At 37.0% G+C, this 24,454-nt stretch overlaps 1 protein-coding gene across 1 annotated transcript in view; it reads right to left on the bottom strand.

Annotated features, from left to right (window-relative positions):
- The window catches only part of SYTL5 (synaptotagmin like 5), a gene marked incomplete at both ends in the record, with an annotated part of 247,460 nt that overhangs the window by 137,311 nt on the left and 85,695 nt on the right, over positions 1–24,454 (bottom strand). The window contains 4 exon segments of the mRNA XM_084870462.1: positions 14,773–14,860; positions 14,863–14,924; positions 19,581–19,689; positions 20,581–20,696. Coding sequence (XP_084726588.1) covers positions 14,773–14,860; positions 14,863–14,924; positions 19,581–19,689; positions 20,581–20,696 — 375 coding nt within the window.

The following is a 24,454-nucleotide window of genomic DNA, read 5'->3' as shown; positions in this document are numbered from 1 at the left end:
TTTCCTTAAAAAACTGGAAATGGAACTCACATTTGACCCAGTAATCCCACTCCTAGGAATATATTCTAAGAAACCATAAACACCAATCAGAAAGGAAATATGCACACCTATGTTCAGAGCAGCACAATTTACAATAGCTAGGATTTAGAAACAGCCTAGCTGCCCATCAGCAAAAGATTGGATCAAAAAAATATGGGACATTTACAGAATGGAATATTATGCTGCCATAAAAAAAGAAGGAATTCTTATCATTTGCATCAACCTAAATGGAATTGGAGAACATCATGCTGAGTGAAATAAGCCAGTCAATGAAAGAGAAACACCACACGATTTCACTCATTTATGGATAATAAAGAACATTATAAACTGATGAACAAAAAGATAGATTTAGAGACAGTAAAGCAACAAACAAACTGTCAAATTACAGCAGGGAGAGTAGGGAGATATGGGGGAGATAAGAGATCAACCAAAGGACTTGTATACATGCATATAAGCAAAACCAATGGACGAAAAACTCTGGGGAGGGAGGGCATGTATGGGAGTGGAGGGGAAGCAATAGTAACATATGTACACATATAATACCTCAATAATAAACAAACAAACAAATAAATAAATAAATAAAAATAAATAAATAATAAAACGAAATTACTTCATAAATACAGAAAAAATAAAATAAAATATAAAAAACACACCAAAAAAAACCACTATCGCAGTATCTGGTTTGGTTCAGTGGATAGAGTTTTGGTTTGTGGCCTGAAGAATCCCAGGTTTGATTCTGGACAAGGCCGTGTACCTTGGTTACAGGCACAGTCCTGGTGAGTGGTGTACAGGAGGCAGCTGGTCAATGTGTCTCTCTCATCGATGTTTCTAACTCTCTATCCCTCTCCCTTTTTCTCTGTGAAAAAACAATAAAATATATATATATTTTTAAAAAGAAACCACTATCAAAATGAAAAAGGGAATTCACTCTATGGAAGAACATATTTGCCAATGATGTATCTGATAAGAAATTAATACCAAAAATATAGAAAGTACTCACACAATGCAGCTGAAGGAAAACAAATGATGCAATTAAAAAATGGACAGAAAACTTGAATATACATTCCTCCAAAGAGGACATAAAAATGGCCAAAAGACTTAAGAAAAAATGTTCAAAGTCACTATTCATCTGAGACATAAAACCTATCACCTCACACCTGCCAAAATGGCTATTATTAAAAAAAAATCAACAAACAAGTGCTGGCAAGGATGTGGAGAATGTTGTGGGAATGAAGATTGTTGCAGCCATTATGGAAAGAATATGCAGTTTCCTTAAAAAAATAAAAAGGGAACTTCCATTTGACCTTGTGATCCCACTTCTGGGAATATATCCAAAATACCTCAAAACACCAATCAGAAAGAATATATGAACCTCTATGTTCATAGCAGAATTACTTACAATAGATAAGATTTGGAAACAGCCCAGGTTCTCATCCATAGAAAAATGGATAAAAAAAGCTGTAGGACATTTTACACAATGGAATACTATGCAGCTATAAAAAAGGGACATCTTACCCCTTGGGACACCATGGATGGGCCTAAGAAAGACAAATATCTCATGACCTCATTTATTTGTGGGATCTAATGAACAAAACCAATTAACCAACAAAGTAATACCCAAAGCATGGAGTAATGAACAGATTGGCATAACTTGATGCAGAATTAGGTGTACAAGAAGAGATATGCCATAGAGCATATATACTTACTAGAGGCCTGGTGCACAAAATTAGTGCACTGAGTGTGGGGTCCCTCAGCCCAGCATGCCCCCTCTCACAGTCTCGGAGCCCTCAGGGGATGTCCTATTGATGGCTTAAAGGAGTTGGGAGCGGGCCTAAGCCACAGTATGGCCTTCCTCTGCAGGAGGTGACCAGTGGGCTGATTGGGATGGCATGGGCAGCCAGTGGCTGTCCCCAACTCCAATTGTGCCACAGCCACTGGTGGCCTCCCTCTTCAGGAGGCAACCCCAACAGACCTGGGGATGGTGCTGGGTGGCCCTGCCCCAAATCACCCTGCTGCTGCTGTCCGTGGCTTTCCTCTGTGGGAGGCGACCAGGTGGGCAATCAGGGGATAGCACCAGCCCCCATAGCCCCACCACTGCTGGTTGCTGACACCCTCCATACCCCATCACCATCTCCTCCCTTTGCTCGCTGGCCTGTGTCTTAGCTGGCTTGGCAACACCTGCTCGTCAGCCTTGCCCCCACTGGACAGTTGTTCCACTGTTCAGTCAATCTGTATATGATACTTTTATTATATAGCATTGCTTTACTTGGAGGGTGATTTATCCACCAATATGAGCTCTATAAGGAGTGTTTTTCAAGGTGTGTTTCTACATTTTAACAGGCAACCCAAATGAGTGTTATTGTACTATTTGAGAGAATCTCTTGAAGTGTGACATTTCAGTAAAGAGACACTGGCTCATTAAAATTATGCTTCTGGCATGACCACATTCAGTATCTGATTTTTATTGTTAAAAATTGAGTTTCCAATATCTCTTTATCAATCTATATTGCTTATAATGTTTCCACATCTTGAAAGTCCCCATACTCACAGAGCATTGAATTACTTTGATAAGTATTTTTAAGGGGTCATGCAGGAAAGTTAATTTAGGTGATAGAAATATGTAGTAGATAGATAATATCCTGGATTAGGAGAAAAGATGGCACATTAGCCTTACATGGTGGTGGCTGAAGGCAGGAAAACAAACATTGCAGCAAAGAAAGAGCACTAAGTCTGCCTTCTGTCCTAATTGTTTGGCTATTGCTGAACGAAGCAGCTCCCTTATACTATTCCTTTTACTTGATACCTTCTCCCAATTATTAGAATCGCCCATTCAATAAAGTTTCCCAAATTGAAAAACCAGGGCTAATAACATTTGCTTTGTTTGCTTTAATGACTTTGTAATCAGCCAAATAGTTCTGTCAGGTTTCCTCATAAATATGTCTTTGATCCACTGTCTATGTCTAGTCCTAGTTCCCAACATCAGTCTCTCTTTTTCATTGGCCCAAAAACACTGCCATTGTCTACATTGATCCTTCCCACAGCCACCAGAATGGTTCACTTAAAATGAAAGCAAGACCAGGATGCTCCCATGCTGGACATTCTTCACTTTTTCTCCTTCTGTGGAATAAATGTAAGCTCCCTGCTATAGTATATAAGACCCTCAGTGGTGTGTCCTTGGCCTACTTCTCAGGCCGCCGAGGATCCATGCCTAACTGCTGCCACAGGCAAGCCAGGACCCAGGCCTGACTTCCACTGCACCTGCTGCTGTGGACCAGGCCTGACTGCCACAGAGGGAGGCCAGGACCTGAGCCTGACTTCTGCCCCAGGCCCCTTGTACCCCCTGTTTATGTCCACTCCTGGGCTGCCTGAGCTGGAGTGGGGCTTGGCAAGCCCTGCCTCCTCCCCTGCTCCCCTGCCTGTTTCTGCTCTGGGGATACCAGAGCCAGCACAGCAAAAAGGCAACTCGGGCAGTCCCTACTGTCTCTGTCTCCATCTCTGCTCCAGGCCTCACCTGAGTGCACAACCTCCTCCTGAGTGATCATGACTGTTATGGCATCCTGGCCTAATTTGCATATCACCTCTTTATATCTATCTATCTATCTATCTATCTATCTATCTATCTATCTATCTATGCATAGTCCATGGACACAGGCAATAGCTTACTGGAAGGTGGGTAAGTGCTGGGGAGCCAAAAGGGAGGAAATGGATCAGGGTTAGGGTTAAGGTTAAGGTTAGCATGGATGGACACATATGTAATACTTTAATCCAGTGTTTTTCAACCTTTTTTGGGCAAAGGCACACTTGTTTCATGAAAAAAATCATGAGGCACACCACCATTAGAAAATGTTAAAAAATTTAACTCTGTGCCTATATTGACTATATATAAAGTAATTCTCTTGAATAGGAATCAAATAAACACAAAGAAAGTATTTTATAATTACTTTATTATGAAATATTAAGTAAACAAAATAGTGAAAAATTATAAAATTCTTGTCTTGTCTGCACCTACGGCACATCAGGCAACATCTCTTGAATAGTGTGCCGCGGAACAGCTGTTGAAAAACGCTGCTTTAATCAATAAAGAAAAAACATTAAAAAAGGGAGGAAATGGGAGATATCTATAATACTATGAACAACCAAAAATATGTTTTTAAAAAGAATGGCAATAAATAAGTACATATCAAAAATAACCTTAGCTGAAACTGGTTTGGCTCAGTGGATAGAGCAAACTGACAGGTCCCAGGTTTGATTCCGGTCAAGAGCACGTACCTTGGTTGCAAGCACATCCCAGTAGGGGGCGTGCAGGAGGCAGCTGATAGATATTTCTCTCTTATCAATGTTTCTAACTCTCTATCTGTCTCCCTTCCTCTCTGTAAAATATCAATAAAATATATTTAAAAAATAACCTTAAATGTAAATGTCTTAAATATTCCAATCAAAATACATAGGGTAGCTGAATGGATAAGAAAACATGACCCACACATACGCTGACTACCAGACCCACCTCAAAACAAAAGAGTTATACAGAATGAAAATGAAAAGGATGGAAAAACATTTCCAGGCCAATGGAAAAGAAATAAAGGCCAGGGTAGCAACACTCATATCTGAAAAAAATAGAATTCAAGGTGAAGACCATCAGAAAAGACAATGAAGGCCACTAGATCAATAGTAAAGGAATCAATACAACAAAAGGATATAATTCTCATAAACATACACACAACCAATGTTGGAGCACCCAAACATATAAAAATACTTCTAGAGGATATTAAGGGAGAGATGGACAGCAATACAATCATAGTAGGGGACTTTACCATCCCTCTGACATCTCGGGATATATCTTTTAAACAAAAAGTCAACAAGGAAACCACTATCCTAGATGATACACAAGTAGGACTAGATGGAATTATTTGAAATTTTCGAAATATTTCACCTCAATGCTACAAAATATAGATTCTTCTCAAGTGCACATGTGACATTTTCAAAGATATACCAAGTGTAAGGATACCAATTAAGGTTCTACAAGTTGAATAAGATTGAAAACATATAAAGCATCTTCTTGGATCACAATGTCCTGAAATTATAAATCAACTACATTCAAAACATTCAAACACATGGAAGCTAAATAACATGTAATTATAAAGAAGGAATGGGTTACCAAAGAGATTGAGGAAGAAAAAAAACAAACAAAAAACAAACAAAAAAAAACTTCCTGGAAACAAATGAAAATGAACAAAAAACAACCCCAAAATCTATGGGCAACAGTGAAAACAGTTCTGAGAGGGAAGTTCATAGCATTATAGGCTTAAAAAAAAAAGATCAGAGCTGAAATAAATGACAGAAAGAATAAAAACAATTTAAAAAAATCAATGAAACTAGGAGCTGGTTCTTTGAAAAGATAAACAAGACTGATTACTCTCTAGTCAGACTCATTAAGAAACAAAGGCAGGGGACCCAGATAAACAAAATCAGAAATGAAAGAGGTAAAGGAACAACTGACCCCAATAAATACAAAGGATGCTACTTAATAAAAGAGTAATATGCAAATTAACCATCACTCTGCTACACCCACAAGCCACACCCATCAGCCAATCAGAGAAAGTATGCAAATAAACCCAACCAAGATGGCTACAACCACAGAGAGCAGGAGAGAGGCTTGGGTTTCCAGGCAATGGGGGAAGCCAAGATTTCCACCTGCCCTAGCTGGCCTAGGCCTCCACTTAAGGCTACAAAGTTTCATTTATAGAAGGTAAACAAATCCAAACAGAAATGGTGGCAGCCACAGAGCAAGCAGGTGGATTGGCTCCACTCCAGGCTACAAAGTTTCAATTGTAGAAGGTAAATAAATTCCAGATACCAAGACCTCTGTTTAGGTCTCCAGGGGGCATGGCTGGCCTGCAAACCACCACAGGCCCCTCACTCAGGCCACCCCACACCCCAAGGGAACCACCACCCTGATCCAGGACACCCTTCAGGGCAAACCAGCTGGCCCCCACCCATGCACCAGGCTTCTATCCTATCTAATAAAAGAGTAATATGCAGATTGACCATCACTTCAATACACAAGATCCGGTATGGTCAAAGATCCTGTCCCCATGTGGACGCAAGATGGCCAGCAGCAGAGGGCAGTTGGGAGGGACCAGGCATGCAAGGGATGGCAGTTGGAAGCGACCAAGCCTGCAGAGGAGGGCAGTTAGGGGTGACCATGCTGACAGAGGAGTGAAGTTGGTGGCAAACAGGCTGTCAGGGAGCGGTTAGGGGGTGTTCAGGCTAGCAAGCTGAAGCAGTTAGGGGCAATCAGGAAGGCAGGCAGGTGAGCAGTTGGGAGCCAGCAGTCCTGGATTGTGAGAGGGATGTCTGACTGCCCATTTAGGCCTATCACGGTGGGGTCGGATCCCTCAAGGGGTCCCAGATAGGAGAGAGTGCAGGCTGAGCTGAGGGACACCCCCTACCCCCCAGCCCCATGCACGAATTTCGTGCACCAGGCCTCTAGTTGTAAATAAATGCTATGAACAACTATATCCCAACAAGCTGGGCAACCTGGATGAAAAGGACATATTCCTAGAATAATACACTCTCCCAAAACTCAATTTGGGGCAATCAGAAAACCTGAAAGCCCAATAACAACTGATGACATAGAAGAAGTAATCAAAAAACTCCCAGCAAACAAAAGCCCTGATCTGAATGGCTTGAAAGGGGAGTTTTATCAAACATTAAAGAAAGAACAAATACCTATACTTCTCAAACTATTGCAAAAAAACAAGTGGAAGGAACAATTCAAAGCTATTTTAATGAGGCCAGCTATCTTAATTTCAAAACCAGATAAAGACACTACAAAGAAAGAATTATAGGCCCATATCATCATAAAGATGAACATTATGGTAAAATCCTTAACAAAATATTAGCAAATTGAATCCAGCAATGACCAAGTAAGATTTATTCCATCATCTATGAAAGGTTGGTGCAATATTCACAAATCAATAAATGTGATACATCTCATAAAAAATTGAAAGAAAAATAATCACATGATCATATCAACATACACAGAAAAGTATTCAACAAAATCCAATACTCATTCTTAATAAAAAAAAAACTCAGCAAAGTGGGAATAGAGGGAAAATATTTCAACATGATAAAGGTCATATATTACAAAACTACAGCCAACATTATACTCAATGGGCAAAAACTAAAACCATTTCCTCTAAGAACTGAATAAGAGATGTATGCATTCACCACTCTTATTCAACGTGATAGTCGTAGTCCTAGCCACAGTGATATGACAAGAAGAAGAAATAAAAGGCATTCAAATTGGAAAGGACAAAGTAAAACTAATTATTCACAGATGACATGATATTATTGTACATAGAAAACCTTAAAGACTCCATCAAAAAATTACTAGATTTAATATCATAACTGAATTGGGCCTGGCTGGCTTGACACAATGGTTGAGCATTAATCTGTGAACTAGGAAGTCAGGGTATGATCCCCAGTTGGGACACATGCCCAGGTTGTGTCACTCTCACCTTCTCCCTTCCTCTTTGATATCAATAAAAACATATTTTAAGACATGAATGAATTTGGCCTTGTAGCAGGATACAAAATCAACACTCAAAAGTGCATAGCATTATTGCACACCAATAATGAATTCTCAAAAAGAAAAACTAAACAAGCAATCCTATTTACCATTGCAAAATGAATTAAGATACTTAGGAATAAGTTTAACCAAAGAAGTAAAAGGTCCATAGTAGAGAAACTACAGGGCATTGAAAAAAGAAATGGAGGAGGATACAAATAAAGGGAAGTGTATGGCATGTTCATGAATTGATAGAATTAATATCATTAAAATGTCCATGCTACCCAAGGCAATGTACAGATTCAGTGCAATCCCTATTAAAATACCGATAACATATTTCACAGAACAAATACTCTAAAAAGTTATATGGAACCAAAAAAGAGGCAGCAATCTTAAGAATGAAGAAAAAAGTTGGAGGATCACAATACCAGATATCAAGTTATACTACAAAGCCACCATAATAACAGGAGCCTGGTACTGGCACAAGAACAAGCATATAGAACAATAGAACAAAACAGAGACCGTAGAAATCAACCCAAGCCATTATGCTCAATTAATATTTGATGAAGGAGGCAAGAGCATACAACAGAGTCAAGAGATTGTCTTCAATAAATGGTGTTGAGAAAATTGGACAGATACATGCAAAAAAAGACACCAGACAACCAATTTACACCATATACAAGAATAATTTCAAAATAAATACAAGACTTAAATGTAAGTTGTGAAACCATAAAAATTCTAGAAAAAAACATATGCAGCAAAACCTCAGATATCTCTCATAGCAATATGTTTATGGATGCATCTTCTAGGGCAAAGGAAACTAAGGAGAAAATAAATAAATGGGGCTACATTAAAATAAAAAGCTTCTGCACAGCAAAAGAAACCATTAGGAAAATGAAAAGGGAACCCACTGAATGGAAAAACATATTTGGCAATGCTATGTCTGATAAAACGTTAATACTCCAAATATATTAGGAATTCAAACAACTTACCAAAAGGAAGACAAACAATCCAATTAAAAAATGGGCAAAGGACCTAAATAGACATTTCTCCCAAGTGGACATACAGAGGTTTGACTTCATTGTATGTTCTTGCCTCATTTGTCAAATATTAATTGAGCATAGTGGTTTGGGTTAATTTCTGGGCTCTCTATTCTATTCCATTGGTGTACATGTCTTTTCTTGTGCCAGTACCAGGCAGTTTTGAGCACAGTGGCTTTGTAATATACCTTGATATTTGGTATTAAGGTCCCTCCTACTTTGTTCTTCTTTCTCAGGATTGCTGCAGCTATTTGGGAATTTTTTAATTCCAGATAAATTTTTGGAGAGTTCATTCTAGGTCTGTGAAATATGCCTTTGGTATTTTAATCAGAGTGCATTGAATCTATAGATTGCTTTAAGTAGTATGGACATTTTAATGATGTTGATTCTACCAATCTCTGAACACCGTATGTTCTTCCATTTATTTATGTCTTCCTCTGTCTCTTTTTTCAGTGTCCTGTAGTTTTCTGAGTACAGATCTTTTACCTCCTTAGTTAAGTTTATTTCTACGTATCTTAATTTTTTTGTGTGTGCAATGGTAAATGAGATTGTTTTTTTAATCCCTCTTTCTATAAATTCACTATTGGTGTATAAAAATGTCATAAATTTTTGGGTGTTGATTTTGTATCCTGCTACATTGCCAACTTCATTTCTTTCTTTTTTTATATATATATTTTATTGATTTTGTACAGAGAGGAAGGGATAGAGATAGAGACTTAGAAACATCGATGAGAGAGAGTCATGGATCAGCTGCCTCTTACACACCCCATACTGGGGATATGCCCGCAACCAAGGTACATGCCCTTGACCGGAATCGAACCCAGGACCTTTCAGTCCCCAAGCCGACGCTCTATCCATTGAGCCAAACCGGTCCCGGCGCCAACTTCATTTCTTAAGACTAATAATTTTTTGAGCTAAATAGCTTTTTATCTATACCAAAAACAAATCAGTACTGACTTTGTAGATATAATCTTGGGAGAATTAGAATACTCCCACTTTGCTATATTCAAATTACTAGTGAAAAGGTGCTGCTTAATTTGCATCTTAACTGTAAAGATTTCTATGAAAATTATATTTATGAGAAAAAATAATTTTACTTCTAATGAAAAAAAGAGTGATCATATATTGATAGACTGGTTTTCATAAACTCATTTTGCCAATATAATATAAGGAAAAATGATTTTTTAAACATAAAATTATATATAAAAAAGCCTAATTTACTGGAAAGAGAAAGAGATAGAGATATGAGAGAGAGAGACAGAGAGAGACAGAGACAGAGAGAGACAGAGAGAGGTAATGGGAGAGAGCAGGCTTATGAAAGGGTGTGTGTGCCAGCAGGAAAGTAAGAACATGTGCACGCATGGACAAGAGTGTGTTCCAGCCAAAGCCGGTTTGGCTCAGTGGTAGAGCGTCGGTCTGTGGACTGAAAGGTCCCAGGTTCGATTCCGGTCAAGGGCATGTACATTGGTTGTGGGCACATCCCCGGTAGGGGGTGTGCAAGAGGCAGCTGGTCGATGTTTCTCTCTCCTCGATGTTTCTAGCTCTCTATCTCTCTCCATTCCTCTCTGTAAAAAAAAAAAAATCAATAAAATATATTTTAAAAAAAGAGTGTGCTCCAGAGTGAGTGTGCACACAATGGTTCATGCTGCAAATGCAGATGAGGATTAGCTTAGGGCTAGCTTGAATAGTTTGGTCTCTGCTTTTGAATCAGAGGCAACCAAAACATCTTTGAAGTTTCATAGAGACTATGACAGTCAGTCCAAGACTTCCTGAAGAGCAGTGAAAAATATTTGGACAAAACCGTATGTTTGGAAGAGGGGGAAGAGGAAATATGAGAAACCAGTTGGTTATGAGAATGTAGCAGTCCCATGGTAAATGCTTACTTTATCCTCCAATGTCATGATATAAATCCTGCTGAAAACCATAGCATCCTTTTTCATTTTTTACTGAAGAGAGTGAATTTTAAAATTAGTTCTATTTTCCCTTTGTTTTTGGAGATCATTGTTGATGCTCTACCCAGATCCCCTTGGACCTCTTGGACAGATTGATGTGTTCATGCCTAGCTTCTGAGTGCTTTCTGTTAATATTTTGCACCTGTGACCTTCAGAGATATGCCCTTTAACACTACGGCTAGAAGTGTAGAAATGCCTTGGAGTGTGTCTGCAGGTCCTCATAGTAGATTTTTCAGGTAAAATATAGAACTGCCAGTTAAATTTGAATTTCATATAAATAATAAATAAGTTTTAATATAAATATACCAAAATTTATATAGTATATGCATGAAAATAGTATTTCGTTGGACATACTTTAAAAATTATCTGAAAATTAAATTTATCTGGACATCCTGTACCTTTATGTACTAAATCCATAAATCTATCCAAGGGAATTAATATTCAATGCACTGATTATTACAGGAACACAATAGTCTCCTCAAAATGGAAAAGCACAGAGATATAATTTACAGTCCAGATCCCCTGGAAGGATCAAGCTAAGTCCTTAAATTCAGATACCACCTGAGAGAGCACATTGCTTAGCTTCTTTCACTTCTTTAATTTGCTTCTCTTAGTCCCTTACTGTATCCTCCTGGAATCATTTTATTAATAAGTCACTTGTTTATGAATCCTGGTACAAGGGTCAATTTCTGGGAGATCATGACTTAAAATAGATATCTCACAAATCATACCATATCAACAACTCATCACAAGGTAAAGGGGATTAGAAATCAGTGCATTGAAGAGCATTCTGTTTATTAACAATAGTTTACTTTTGTGTGTATTTTTAAAATCTTCTGTCTCCTATGTCAACTCCCTACCAACCAGTAAAAAGCATGCTCTTCTAAGAAGCTGCCTGGGTTTGCCTAACCCATTCATTCCTTTCCTGTTTTGAAATGACTAAAAAGAAATAAAGTCAGCCAGGTATCTGATAAAATATCATTCCAACTGTGATATGGTGTGAGTTTTTAAAAATATTGCCTAAAATGTTTCAGAAAAAAACAATGAGTCATGATAAAATACACATTGTGGAGGAGACAGGGAAAATAATTGCTAAAGTCAGGTTGATCTTATGCTCTCTTTAAGGTGTTCCATCACCTAAAATGAATTACAGTGGAGATAAAGTTCTGAAAGAAATCCTGCTAGTTTAACTATTGGCTTTGCAGAATTGCTGGATCTTCAAGCAAATAAAAGGGAGTTAACAGCTTTAGGTGATGGGAGTTAAGAAAAGGTGGGCCACCTCACGTCCTAACCTTCTAAGGAGTAATTTGGGGACAATGTAACTCAGCTCATTGTAGAAGTGTAGAAATGCCTTGGAGTGTGTAGTGTGTTTTTTGGGGGCATTCTATTAATGAGCCATCATTGTAATAAATGCAGGTTCTAGGCAAAGAACATTTTGCTCTACTCATCCCTGAAACATCTTTACTCTCTTAATGGGAAAACATTGTTCTTGGCATGCTTAAGCCAAAGCACCCCTGAGTTCTGTATTCTGATTATCTGTAAACCATTTCAGGTATTTAAAACTTAAAAGATAAAGCCTACTTAGGGACATCTTTTCAGTTTACAACAAAAACAAGAAACCCCTGGGTCAAAACACCTGTATTTGATAAACATGTCCAACTGGCCGAAACTGGTTTGGCTCAGTGGTAGAGCATTGGTCTGCAGACTGAAAGGTCCCAGGTTTGATTCTGGCCAGGGGCATGTACATTGGTTGCGGGCACATCCCCAGTGGGGGGTGTGCAGGAGGCAGCTGGTCGATGTTTTTCTCTCATCGATGTTTCTAGCTCTCTATCTCTCTCCCTTCCTCTCTGTAAAAAAAATCAATAAAATATATTTTTTAAAAAACAAACAAACAAAAAAAAAAAAACATGTCCATCTGGCTTTATAGGTTTAGTAGAGGCTTGGTGCATGAATTCGTGCACAGGTGGGGTCCTTCTGGGTGGCCTGCAGGGATCGAGCTGAAACCCACAGTCCAACATTACCTGCAGTTCCTACCTGCTGCTCCCACTCATACCAGCCCCACTGTGTCCAATTAGTCTTGACCAGGAGAGGCTCCTGCTGCCACAGCAGCACTCACTAGCCATGAGCCCTGCATCTGGCACCCTCCCAAGGGGAGTGGCCTGTGTGTGCGATTGGGCTGAAACTGACTCTCTGATATTCCCTGAGAAGTCCTGGATTGTAAGGGGGCGCAGGCCAGGCTGAGGTGCAATTGGGCCTGTGAGGGATCGCGGGAGGGCTCCAGGGCATGTGCAGCCCATCTCACTCAGTCCCAATTTGCTGGACCTCAGCAGCAAGCTAATCTACAGGTCGGAGCAACCTGGTGGTCAGTGCATGTCATAGAGAGCAGTTGAGCAGCCTTAGCATATCATTAGCATATTATGCTTTGATTTGTTGTTTGGTTGTTCTGCCATTTGGTCTATTTGCATATTGCCTTTTTATTATATAGAATAGTTATTTATATCCAGTAGTGGATAAGGCACAAGAATTAAACCCAGGCTGATAGACTCTGCAAGAATAGTTCAAGCACTGTGATATTAGAGAGCATGCCCCTTATTCTTGTTGAGTAGTTGTAAAAATTTATTTAAAATGGAATAATCTAATTGTGTTTGTTGAGTGTGGGGAATTTTTTTTTCCAAGGAACTCCATATTTCCTCTTTGTATATATAATGTCTCTCTTAAATGATAGCCTGAATTGTAGCCAAGATGGCTCATCCACGGAGTCCCTGAGAGGCTGAGCAAAAATAGCAACACTAAGCTTTTTGCTTATCTGTAAATAATTTTGATGTCTGATAGGAGTTCAACAATGAAAAACAAAAGTTTTTGTGGGACACAACATTGGGCTTCCTTTAGGGAAACCAAAGGTAACTATCAATATTTCAAGGGCAAAGGCAACCATGGTTTAAATTTTATTATAAAGGAAATTATCTATATTCTTGAAAATTTGAAAACACTGATTATAGTGATGATTTTTTGATAGTGAATAAATGATTTATTTTATCCTTACATATGTTTTTCTGTGCAATTTTACATAAAGTAACACTAGTTTGCATAAATGCTTAGAAAAACAACAACAACACAGATATAGAGAGTCACCATGAAAGAAAAATAGACCCAGCACTCAAAAGAGTGTCCTCTCTAGAGGGTTTGCTGTTCTACATTCTAAAATGAATAACAGGGAAAATGTAATTCTGCTTGCAGAGCTTAAGGAAGTTCTACTTCTTTTTAAAATATATTTTATTGATTTCAGAGAGTAAGGGAGAGGGAGAAAGAGATAGAAACATCAATGATGATAGAGAATCATTGATCTGCTATCTCCTGCACACTACCACTAGAGATTGAGCCTGTAACCCGGGACCCTTCAGTCTGCAGGCCAATGCTCTATCCACTGAATCAAACAAGCTAGAACGGAGAGTTCTACTTCTTGGCTTTTCAAAATTGCTGCAGCTCCAAGCAAGCAAAAGTAAGTTAACATTTAGAAGAATTGGAGAAACATGAAAGTAGATCTTTTTCTTACCACTTTGAAAATACACTAATCGTGAAAGTAAGCCTTGACTTGTGCCCCAGAGTGATAAAGAAAATCAAGCCTGATATAAAATGATTGGCTATGCTCTTGACTATTCTTTCTATTTCTCTTTACTTTGCTTGGCAAGGTAATAGCTCTGTATATAGGAGATTCTCACTTGGCTCCACTGATAACAAGTTAGAGGAGGTGGAACTAGAAAGATGTTGAATTTATGGAAATTCTCTAAGGCAGTTCAAATGATGTTAGTAATTTTTTTTTAAAGCTACAGTGAATGTATATGATGCTTAGAGCTTTCTTTTGTCAGAAGGTTTAGCAGAAAAAGATCAAGAAATCAATTAAAATAATTTATTTTTCATTTGAACTGCAACCCTGAGTTCCAAAACATAAAGTTTCATCCCTGCAGGAAACACAGATGATTTCAATAGCTGTACTTCCAGAAGAAGTATAAGTGCTTTCCATTTCAACCAAAAACAAAAAATATCCTCCTGGCCTTTCACATTGTTATAGGGGTTTTTCAAGAGATGATACTTATAGGCACCTAGAAGTAGTGTTTGGATGGAAATACATCAATCTTATCTTCAGGCTACACCTTTCTCCAATCTGTCTTACCTGTCTGAACTGGGGACTGACTTTAAACACTGAAAATTTTGGCTATCTAAGCCCACGCTGTAGCTCCGCCCACTTTCAGTTTTTGAATTATGATGACTTCTCTGGTTGCTGATCTGAGCTTGCTAAGAAGAAATTTGAAGGTATATAAATAACTATATTTAAAAGATAAGAAGTAAAGCATCTTAAAATATAATTTCAAAAATAGCATTTTTAGTAATTTCAACAGTAATAGATTTTTCAATAAAATGGCTTTGGGATTGAGAGGTTGGAGGGAATTCCCATGCCTCTGCAAGATAGTGTCAAAAGGTAGTGGTAGAAGAAATTATGATATTTTCCCAAGGCCATAACACTTGCTGGTAAGTCAGGCCTTTGTCCATACTAAGAAAAATGAAACTGATTGGAACTCATCACTCACTGGTTTGAGCCTGTTTTCAGAGTGTTGAGAAGAAAGAGCTTGAATTCACTTTGCTAGAGAGGGGAGCTCAGATGATCCTCTGGGACAAACTGAGGTGGCAGCTTATTAGACTGCAGCTCCATGACAGCCTTCTTACTTTGACCTTCTTACTTCCTGCAAAGTCCCCTGAGCATAAAGTGATGCCTGGCAAATACTATCACCCAACCAATTTCTGTAGAGTGACTAAATCCATGTGGTTGAAACTATATTTATAAATTCTATAACATATCTCCCTGTGGTAATAAAGTATGAACAATGAAGTGTCTCATATAGGATGAAATCTGATTGCATTTCACTAAATTATTTAGAACTTGAGCAAAAGTAGCTTTTATAGAAACTAAGATTCAAGTCATGATCCAAGCTACCGAATGCCCCAAACATAGAATTTTCAAGCGTGCTTTAATAAAAGAAAGTTATATTATTTTTGTGATGGCTCTGGGAGAGACCAGTTCATTTACTCAACATTCTATAGTTTTCTAAGGGGGAAATATATCCAAAGGAACTAGGACAATGTTGATGGAGTCTGCCAAGTTATCTCTATTTCAAAAACACCAGAAGACTGTCTTGTCAAAAGCTTCAATGTAACTAGAAAATTACATTTTTTTTTGTTGTTGTTGTTGTTGAGAATAGCACTTAATATAATCTTAACCTATGCTGCTCTGAGACCCACCTTGCACATGTCCTCACCTTTGAATTTCTACTTAAGGCGACTCTTCTACCTTAATCACTCTCCCTCTTCTTGCTATCTTGGACCCCAACTAACTTTCAAAGTCCTCATCAAGTCCCACTTACAATTTGATGTCTTTCCTGATAGCCCCTGTGTCCTCCTGACAATGATTACCTATGCCACTTATTTAACATTTACTAGTTATTTACTGCCTTGTGTGACATCTCTTGTAGTTAATACCTTGCCTTGTTTTAGAAAGGCTTTCAGGCAGCTCATATTATCATCTTATAGTTTCCTAAATTTCTTCTATATAATATATTAGCCTGTTAACCGGGGAGTTCCCTTTTTAATTACTCAAAGTACAACGGGCGCATACTCTTTCACTAGGACCTATCAGTACATCACGCCCAGTGGACATAATTTTATATTATTATTTTTTTTAATTTATACTTAATTAAAATAAATGAAATATATATATTTTCGTTTGCTTATATATAAAGGAAAATACAAAATTACAAACAAATAGAAAAGAATACCAACAAAAAATGAAAACATTGAATTAAAAAATTGTAAATTTTACAAACAATTATAAAGATTACAAAAATATATATTTTTTATTTCTATATACAATAAAAAATATAAAAAAGTTAACAATTACAGAACAATAAACAAAAGCACACAAATAAAATAGAAATATTGAGTTTAAAAAATTGAAATATAGATGTAAAAATTCAAAACTCAACTTCCGTGTGATATATTTTAAAACAATTGTTGATACATAGTGCTACCTTACAATCCGGACACCAGTATGTAGATTCTTTCCTAACACCTTTTTTGTAGCAAACTCGGCATTTCCTGGATTTAGTTTTTCCTATATCGCCTTTCATTTGTTCTGGAAAATGCCTTTCAACTAAGCGTGATGGTTTAGATGTAGAGCTGCTTGTTGATGTCTTTGGGTGGGTTTTCACTATGTTGTTATCTATCAATTTGTAGAAACCTGTATTTTAAACAGGGGATATAATTACACACTCTATCAAAAAGTGTAATCTATCCAAATGACCTTTATCTTTTTTGTATATAATATATGCATTGAAGCAGCACATATCAATTAATCGTAGAAAAATTTTTTATAAATTATTTTTACCCTATTACGGGCAGCCGTGTAGGCCACCATAACTCCATCTCCCAAATCTACGCCGCCCATATTCTTGTTATAATCCAGGACAACATTCGGTTTTGTTTTTTTTTTTTGCCTTCATCCTCTCTTTTCAATCATTGTCTTTTCGTCATTATGAATAGAACTGAGCAACAATACGTCTTTTTTATCCTTTCATTTTAAAACCATAAGTTTGTCTTTGATTCTTACTATATGTTCATTTTTCTGTAATTTTTTTGTTTTTATTTCATTGGAGATTCCGATTCTTTTTATCCTCATTGTTCCAACAATATCTGTATTGTTTTGACACAAGAGTTCAGCCAAATGAATTGACATATAGAAATTATCTAAGTAAATCCTATACCCTTTATTCAGTAAGTCATGTGTTAACTCCAAAACAATTCTTGTTGATTGTTTTTCTTGTGGGTAATAATTTGAACCATAATTTGTGTCCTTGCCTGTGTATAAAATTATATTTTGTATTGGCTTTCACTCGAAATAAACAACTTCATTCCAAATCTAGCTTTTTTTGTAGATATATATTGTTTCCAAGATAAATTCCCTTTCCATAATAAGAGATTCATCTACGCATATTTCTCTTTCACGTACATAAAAACTTTTAAACTTTTTCTAACAAATTACTGATGATTGGATCAATTTTATATGTTTTTCTATTATACAAAGGTTGGAGATATAAAAAAAATATAAGTAAATAATATATAATATGAAAATAGGTAGGTAAGTATAAGTACGTACCTGTCACTGCTCACCCAGAACACGTCCACCACTCTCAATAGCGAAATTATACTGATTCCCTCCGTGTCTTAAATTCATGTCGAGACATGTATGGATGACTAATACCTTTGTTGTTCGGAAATATACATCCCGCCCGTTTCAGGGTGCAACATATATTTCAAGGACGTATTCATATGTCTTACCCATATCTGATATTGTTTATGTTTGACGTATTTATACGTCCCGCTCTGTTAACAGGTTAAAATTTTAGATATGTACCTTTTGTCCCCATCTAGGTGTTTATATTAATTGAAGACTGAGAACCATAAGATCATAATTCTGAGTTCCAGTGAGGCTCAGTCCAATGCTATGACTATTTTTAAAAACAATTCCAGGTGTATATAATTCATTGTGTTGGACAGTTATTATTTTCTCCAAGCTCCAAGCTCAGCACTTTGCTGTAAACCTATGCAGTGATGCCTAAACTGGGATCTGCAAACTACAGCTCCTAGAAGCAAGCACCTGTGAACTCTGAGTTACTTATTCAATCAACTCACTGGTTGTTTTTGACAAGCCAGGCACCATGCTGTAGTGGTTGCACGCGTGCACACACACACACACACACACACACACACACACACACCAACAAAACAAAACAAAAAGCACACATAAAGAAAACAGGCCCAATACCAATGGAGCTCACAATTATCTGTGTGTGCCTGGAGTGGAGGCAGTGTCTGTGTCAGAATGCAATGTAAGGAGTGATGCACAGGCACAAGGCATTGTAGGAGTCATGGGGAGTGACGAATGCAACATGATAGGAAGAATCAATACATGGGATGTATAGTCACTCTAGGCTATCTTTTCCATTCATATCTAATAATTAATGAAGACATGGTTAGTCATAAGTGTTTTAGTTAGAGGAGATTTAGGTTTCAATTTTGCAGTTCAAAATTCTAAAAAATAAAAAATAAAAAAAACTTTCTGTAGAGTCAGAAGTCTCAAACACTGGCAGTTTCTCACATTGATTTCTGCTGAGAAAATGATGCAATGCTACCTGGAAAGTATCACAAAGTGATTTGGTGCATATTAGAACTCTCACTACCTCAGCCACAAAACTGATCAACAGCTGCCTGAGAAGTGAAAACTGAAAAATGCTGTGAAACAGCAGTTTGACTTTTGGTCCTTATAGCCATCATTTTATATGCCACTTTTCTCCCTTGGTGGAACTCTCTTGTTCCCAATTTTCCAGGGCCTCCATGAATCTTATTTCCCCATATGTCTCCTATTCCTATTCTCAGCACCTGACACATATATTTACTTTGTGAATTGTTTCTGAGGTGGCCAAATGTGATTTTTCTCCTTAAAGAAACCTGTATTTTAAACAGGGGATATAATGTTTTCTGTACAATTAATATTTTATTTGGATATTTCACACAGCAGCACTCAGGATGGGGGGAAGAATGTTGACATTCTACAACAAAGTCAGTCATCACTTGTTTATATGCAGGATTGGCCCTGAACTTGAAACGTACCTATAAGAGATGGGAACCACTTGGTACAAGTCTGGATATGTCAAATGCAAGAAAAACTCTTAGATGTTCAGATCAGGGGGGACTTGTATTCATCTAAGGCTAAAAGCAATTAAAACTGAATTTCCTTTGGAGAATCTAACTTTGGTTGAGTCTCTGAACTTCTCTGGGTTACTGAAGTGACACCAGACTTCAAATACTGAAGAGTCTTTATTTCAGAGGTGTCTGGAATAAAGGTAAAAATTCCTGTGGAAAGGCTCTTACCCTTTTCTCTTAGATTCATCATGATTGGCCTTCTGCTCAGGAGAAGGTGATGTGTTTGACTTTTCTGCATCCTGGTGGTTTTTCTCTTGGCTTTGTATTTCTTTAGCTCCTCATTAAAAATAATCAGAAGACAAATTTACATACAAAATGGCTAGAGATGAGAACAATTTTCTATTCTTCATTGACTTTCCTATATTAGCACAAGGCTAAATCTATAATAATTGATATTTTCAGCCCTTCCTGCCAGACTTCAAAACAAAGGCATTAGTCACCAGTATCTTCTATGAATTGGCCAGAAGATACCTTTACTAAACCACACATAAGGAATATGCTCCTAAACACAAGTTTTATCCAGTATTTAACAATTAAATTATAGTTTGAATGCACAGAATAGCATTCTCAGGGTGGGCTGTTATTCACATTTGGTGACAGTATAATTCTTAATTGATTAAAACTGCTCTGTGCCTTTCAGACTATGGAACATCTCTAACATGACTGCTAAATTCCATTAAATCCCACCCTTGAATTTCTAAATGCTCCCCTCAATTGGGGGAGGTGACACAATGTACAATATTACATTTTGGTTGAGAACCACTTGATTAAAAACAGTAACATATAAAAGAAATCTGGAAAACATTTTGTTGAAAAGTCAAGGATTGCTTTCACAATGTGACAATGTAAATTATTTAATTCAAGTGTTTTGTGTTACTTCCTTTAAGATTTAGTAAAATATTGTAAGTTAATTTAGTTAAAAACTGTCTATGATAAAGATAAATACCCCCTTTAATAATCTGTGTATCAGCTATATAGAAAATCACTGTGTATTTTTTCTACTGATTTCCTTTTCCCTTGTATGAATTGCAAATTTAGATTTCATCTTTTAAAATGACCTAAGAGATTCAGAAATTCAACTGTGGTCATTTGCTACATAATAGAGGGAAGTTATTTAGCCTGCCAAAATGAAGATTAAAACAATTTTGAAACCAAATAATTTAATTACCTGGATTTCTTCTTAAGATGGACTGTCGGACAACATCAGTGCCTAGAACATTAACTTGCTTGAAACGTTTTGCCTTTTCTTCAAAAAACCATTCACCAGTCACAATCGTAAGCTGCCTGCACAGGGCAAAAAGGAGGAACATTGAAATTCAGTTATTTAACTAAATATGTATCTCTCAAAAATCCTGAATTAAATAAAAATAGGCAGTTACTTATAGAGTTCATCTCAATCTCTGCAGTATTCTATGGTGGTTACTATGGCCAGTATTAGTTGAATATATACTATGTACCAGGTAGTGGGTAATTGATTTTCATATTTAATATATTTTTATCCACATAAAAACTCTATAGCCGAAACCGGTTTGGCTCAGTGGATAGAGCGTCGGCCTGCAGAATGAAAGGTCCCTGGTTCGATTCCAGTCAAGGGCATGTACCTTGGTTGTGGGCACATCCCCAGTAGGGGATGTGCAAGAGGCAGCTGATTGATGATTCTCTCTCATCGATGTTTCTAACTCTCTGTCCCTCTCTCTTCCTCTCTGTAAAAAATCAATAAAATATATTTTTTTAAAAAACAAACTCTATATAAACATTATTATACCCATTTTACAGATGAGGAAACTCAAACAGATCAATAAAATGACATCACATAGGTGGTAAGTAGGAGAGTTTGGATCCCATCCTAAAGTGTCTGGCTTAAGGTTCAAATTCTTAGCCACTGAATAAGTAGGTAAACAATTTTCAGTGAAAACAGTGTGGGACACATGAAAGTTTTGAATTAAAAAGGGGGCCATGATAAAACTGTTTTAAGAATGATAACTTACTACAATATGATGATGGGGTTAAAGTAAAGAGAGAATGGGAAAAAGAGACAGATTGGCCATGGCAATAGTCCAGGAGAGATATGACAAGACCCATGCTAGGGCAATGACAAGACTAATAGAGAGGAAAGGGGAAAAAATTAAAAATGTAGGTGGTAAAAGGGCTATCCTGAATTTCACAATCATATCTCTGTGAAGATAAAAAAATAAGGATATTTGAATTATCAAAGGCATCTTTTAAGCCCCACGTGTAATGGTAACACAAACTCTTTAACCCAGTAATACAGGCCTATTACCAGAACATGGCCCATCTTTATCATTGGGAAAATAGTATTCAATAACCACTATCCCAACACTTGTATGGAAGATTATAATTGAAAATGAGGTTGAAAGATAGGATTCAGTCATATAATGGAAATCTTTGAGTGTTATGCAAAAGTAAGAATGCCATTCTGGAGGCAATGGGGAAACTGACAGTTTTTTAAAGTTTAGTTTGGATCATATATCTGGAACACTATATGAAGAAGAGAAAAACCAGAAGCAGACAGGTCAATTAGGATGTTATTTCAATAGATGGCATAGAAAATTATAAAGATGTAAACCAGGGTATCATAGGGGCAAGGGGTGAAAAGAAAGATGTAGACACTTGGGTCACTGAGGATGAGAATCAAAATAGAGATTTCTAGCTCCAGAAGATTATACCCATGTAATTCAGTATCTGATTGAACTTAGAAAACAACAGTCGCATCCTAAATATAAAAATCACTCCAGAAAAATATGCCAAATTATTGCCAAAACATTTACCCTGAAATCCTATTTCTGAACATAGGAGACAAATGTAAGTTATAAACAATTCCTTTACTGAGGAAAAAATAAACATGCTCTTCTCAGAGCAAATTATTCATTGAAAAGAAAGACCAGAGCATGCACATCTCAGATTTATTCCAAAATTGCTAGATCACCTGAGGAGAAGAAAGGGCTATTGAATTATCTCTAAAACTGTATAAAATATGTGTACAAAATATGTCAAATCTAAGAAGATCTAATCTAGAAACACCAAATGTTTGAATGGGTTAAATTATTTCTGGATACATCCCAAGTGCTCTATGGACTTATATATCATTATTTATGTTAAAAATCTAGGTGATAATTGTGCTACTCTAAATTCGAAAACTATTTCTTCAAGGGTCCCATCCCTTAGTTATTAAGCCAAATGCTAATCTAGCTACTGCTATGATTAAACTTTGTTGATGGAATTAAAATTTCTAATCAGCTCAATCTAAAATAGGGAGATTGATTGTGCTAGATTATCTGTATGGGGCCAAAGTAATCACTAAACCTATAAAAACAGGAAGAAGAGGAATTCAGTTGCTGAGAAAAGAGATTTCAAATATGAACAAGATTTGATGTGCTGAGAGGACTCTGAGATATAGAGGTCCACCAGAAGGACCACAGAAGGAGGCTGGCTCTTAGCTAATAGCTAACAAGAAAATAGGAGCCTCATTCCTACAACCACAAAGAATCATATTTTGCTCACTGCAATGAACTTGAAATTGGAATTTACCCAGAGACTTCTGGTAGGAGCGTAGCCAGCCCATAACCTGATTTCAGTCTTGTGAACCTTGAGTAAAGAATTAAACCAAACTCAGACTTCTGAAATATAGAATTGTGAGTTAATTTATTTCCATTATTTTAAGCTGATAAAATGTGCTAGTTTGCAGTGGTAATAATAGAAAACTAATACAGTGATAAAAAAAATTATATATATATTAAATCCTCACCTGGTGACATTTTTCCATTGATTTTTATTTTATTTTTTTCATTTTTTATTAAGGTATTATATGTGTACATATTTTACCAATTCTCCCCCACTCCCATACATGTCCTCCCTCCCCAGAGGTTTGCGTCCATTGGTTATGCTTATATACATGCATACAAGTCCTTCGGTTGAACGCTTATATCCCCCATATCTCCCTCCCCTCCCCACTGTATTTTGACAGTATCTATCTTTTTGTTCATCAGTTGATAATGTTCTTTATTATCCATAAATGAGTGAGATCTTGTGGTGTTTTTCTTTCATTGACTGGCTTATTTCACTCAGTATAATGTTCTCCAATTCCATCCAGGTTGCTGAAAATGATAAGAATTCCTTCTTTTTTATGGCAGCATAGTATTCCATTGTGTAGATGTACCATAGTTTTGATACAATCATCTGCTGATGGGCACCTAGGCTATTTCCAAATCTTAGCTATTGTAAATTGTGCTGCTATGAATATAGGGGTGCATATATCTTTTTGATTGATTTTTCTAGTTTCTTAGGATATATTCCAAGGAGTGGGATTACTGGGTCAAATGAGAGTTTCATTTTCAGTTTTTTGAGGGAACTCCATACTGTTCGCCAAGTGGTTGCACCAGTCTGCATGCCCACCAGCAGTGCATGAGGGTTCCTTTTTCTCCACATCCTCACCAGCACTTGTCCTTTGTTGATTTGTTGATGATAGCCGTTCTGACAGGGGTGAGATGGTACTGCATTGTCCTTTTGATTTGTATCTCTAGGATAATTAGTGACTTTGAGCATGTTTTCATGTGCTTCTTGGCCTTCCTTCTGTCTTCTTTTGAAAATATTCTAAATAGGTCCATTGCCCATTTTTTAAATTGGATCATTTATCTTCCTTTTATAAGGTGCCTGTAGATGTTGGAGATTAAGCCTTTATCAGTGATAACATTTGCAAATATGTTTTCCCATACAGTAGGCTTTCTTGTTGTTTTGTTGATGGTTTCTTTTGCTATAAAAAAGCTTTTTATTTTGATGTAGTCCCATTTGTTTGTTTTCTCTTTAGCTTCCATTGCAGTATCAGTGAAGAAGTTCTTTCGGCATATGTCTGAGATTTTGCTGCCTGTGGATGCCTCTAGTATTTTTATGGTTTTCTGACTTAAGTTTAAGTCCTGTATCCATTTTGAGTTTATTTTTGTGTATGGTATAAGTTGGTGATCTAGTTGCATTCTTTTTCAGATATCTGTGCAATTTTCAAAACACCATTTATTAAAGAGACTGTC

The sequence above is a fragment of the Pipistrellus hanaki genome (assembly GCF_964339955.1).
Source record: "Pipistrellus hanaki genome assembly, chromosome: X".
In the NCBI taxonomy this organism is placed as follows: domain Eukaryota; kingdom Metazoa; phylum Chordata; class Mammalia; order Chiroptera; family Vespertilionidae; genus Pipistrellus; species Pipistrellus hanaki.
Note: the sequence above shows the minus strand (reverse complement) of the source record. Positions and strands in the feature narration are given on the sequence as shown.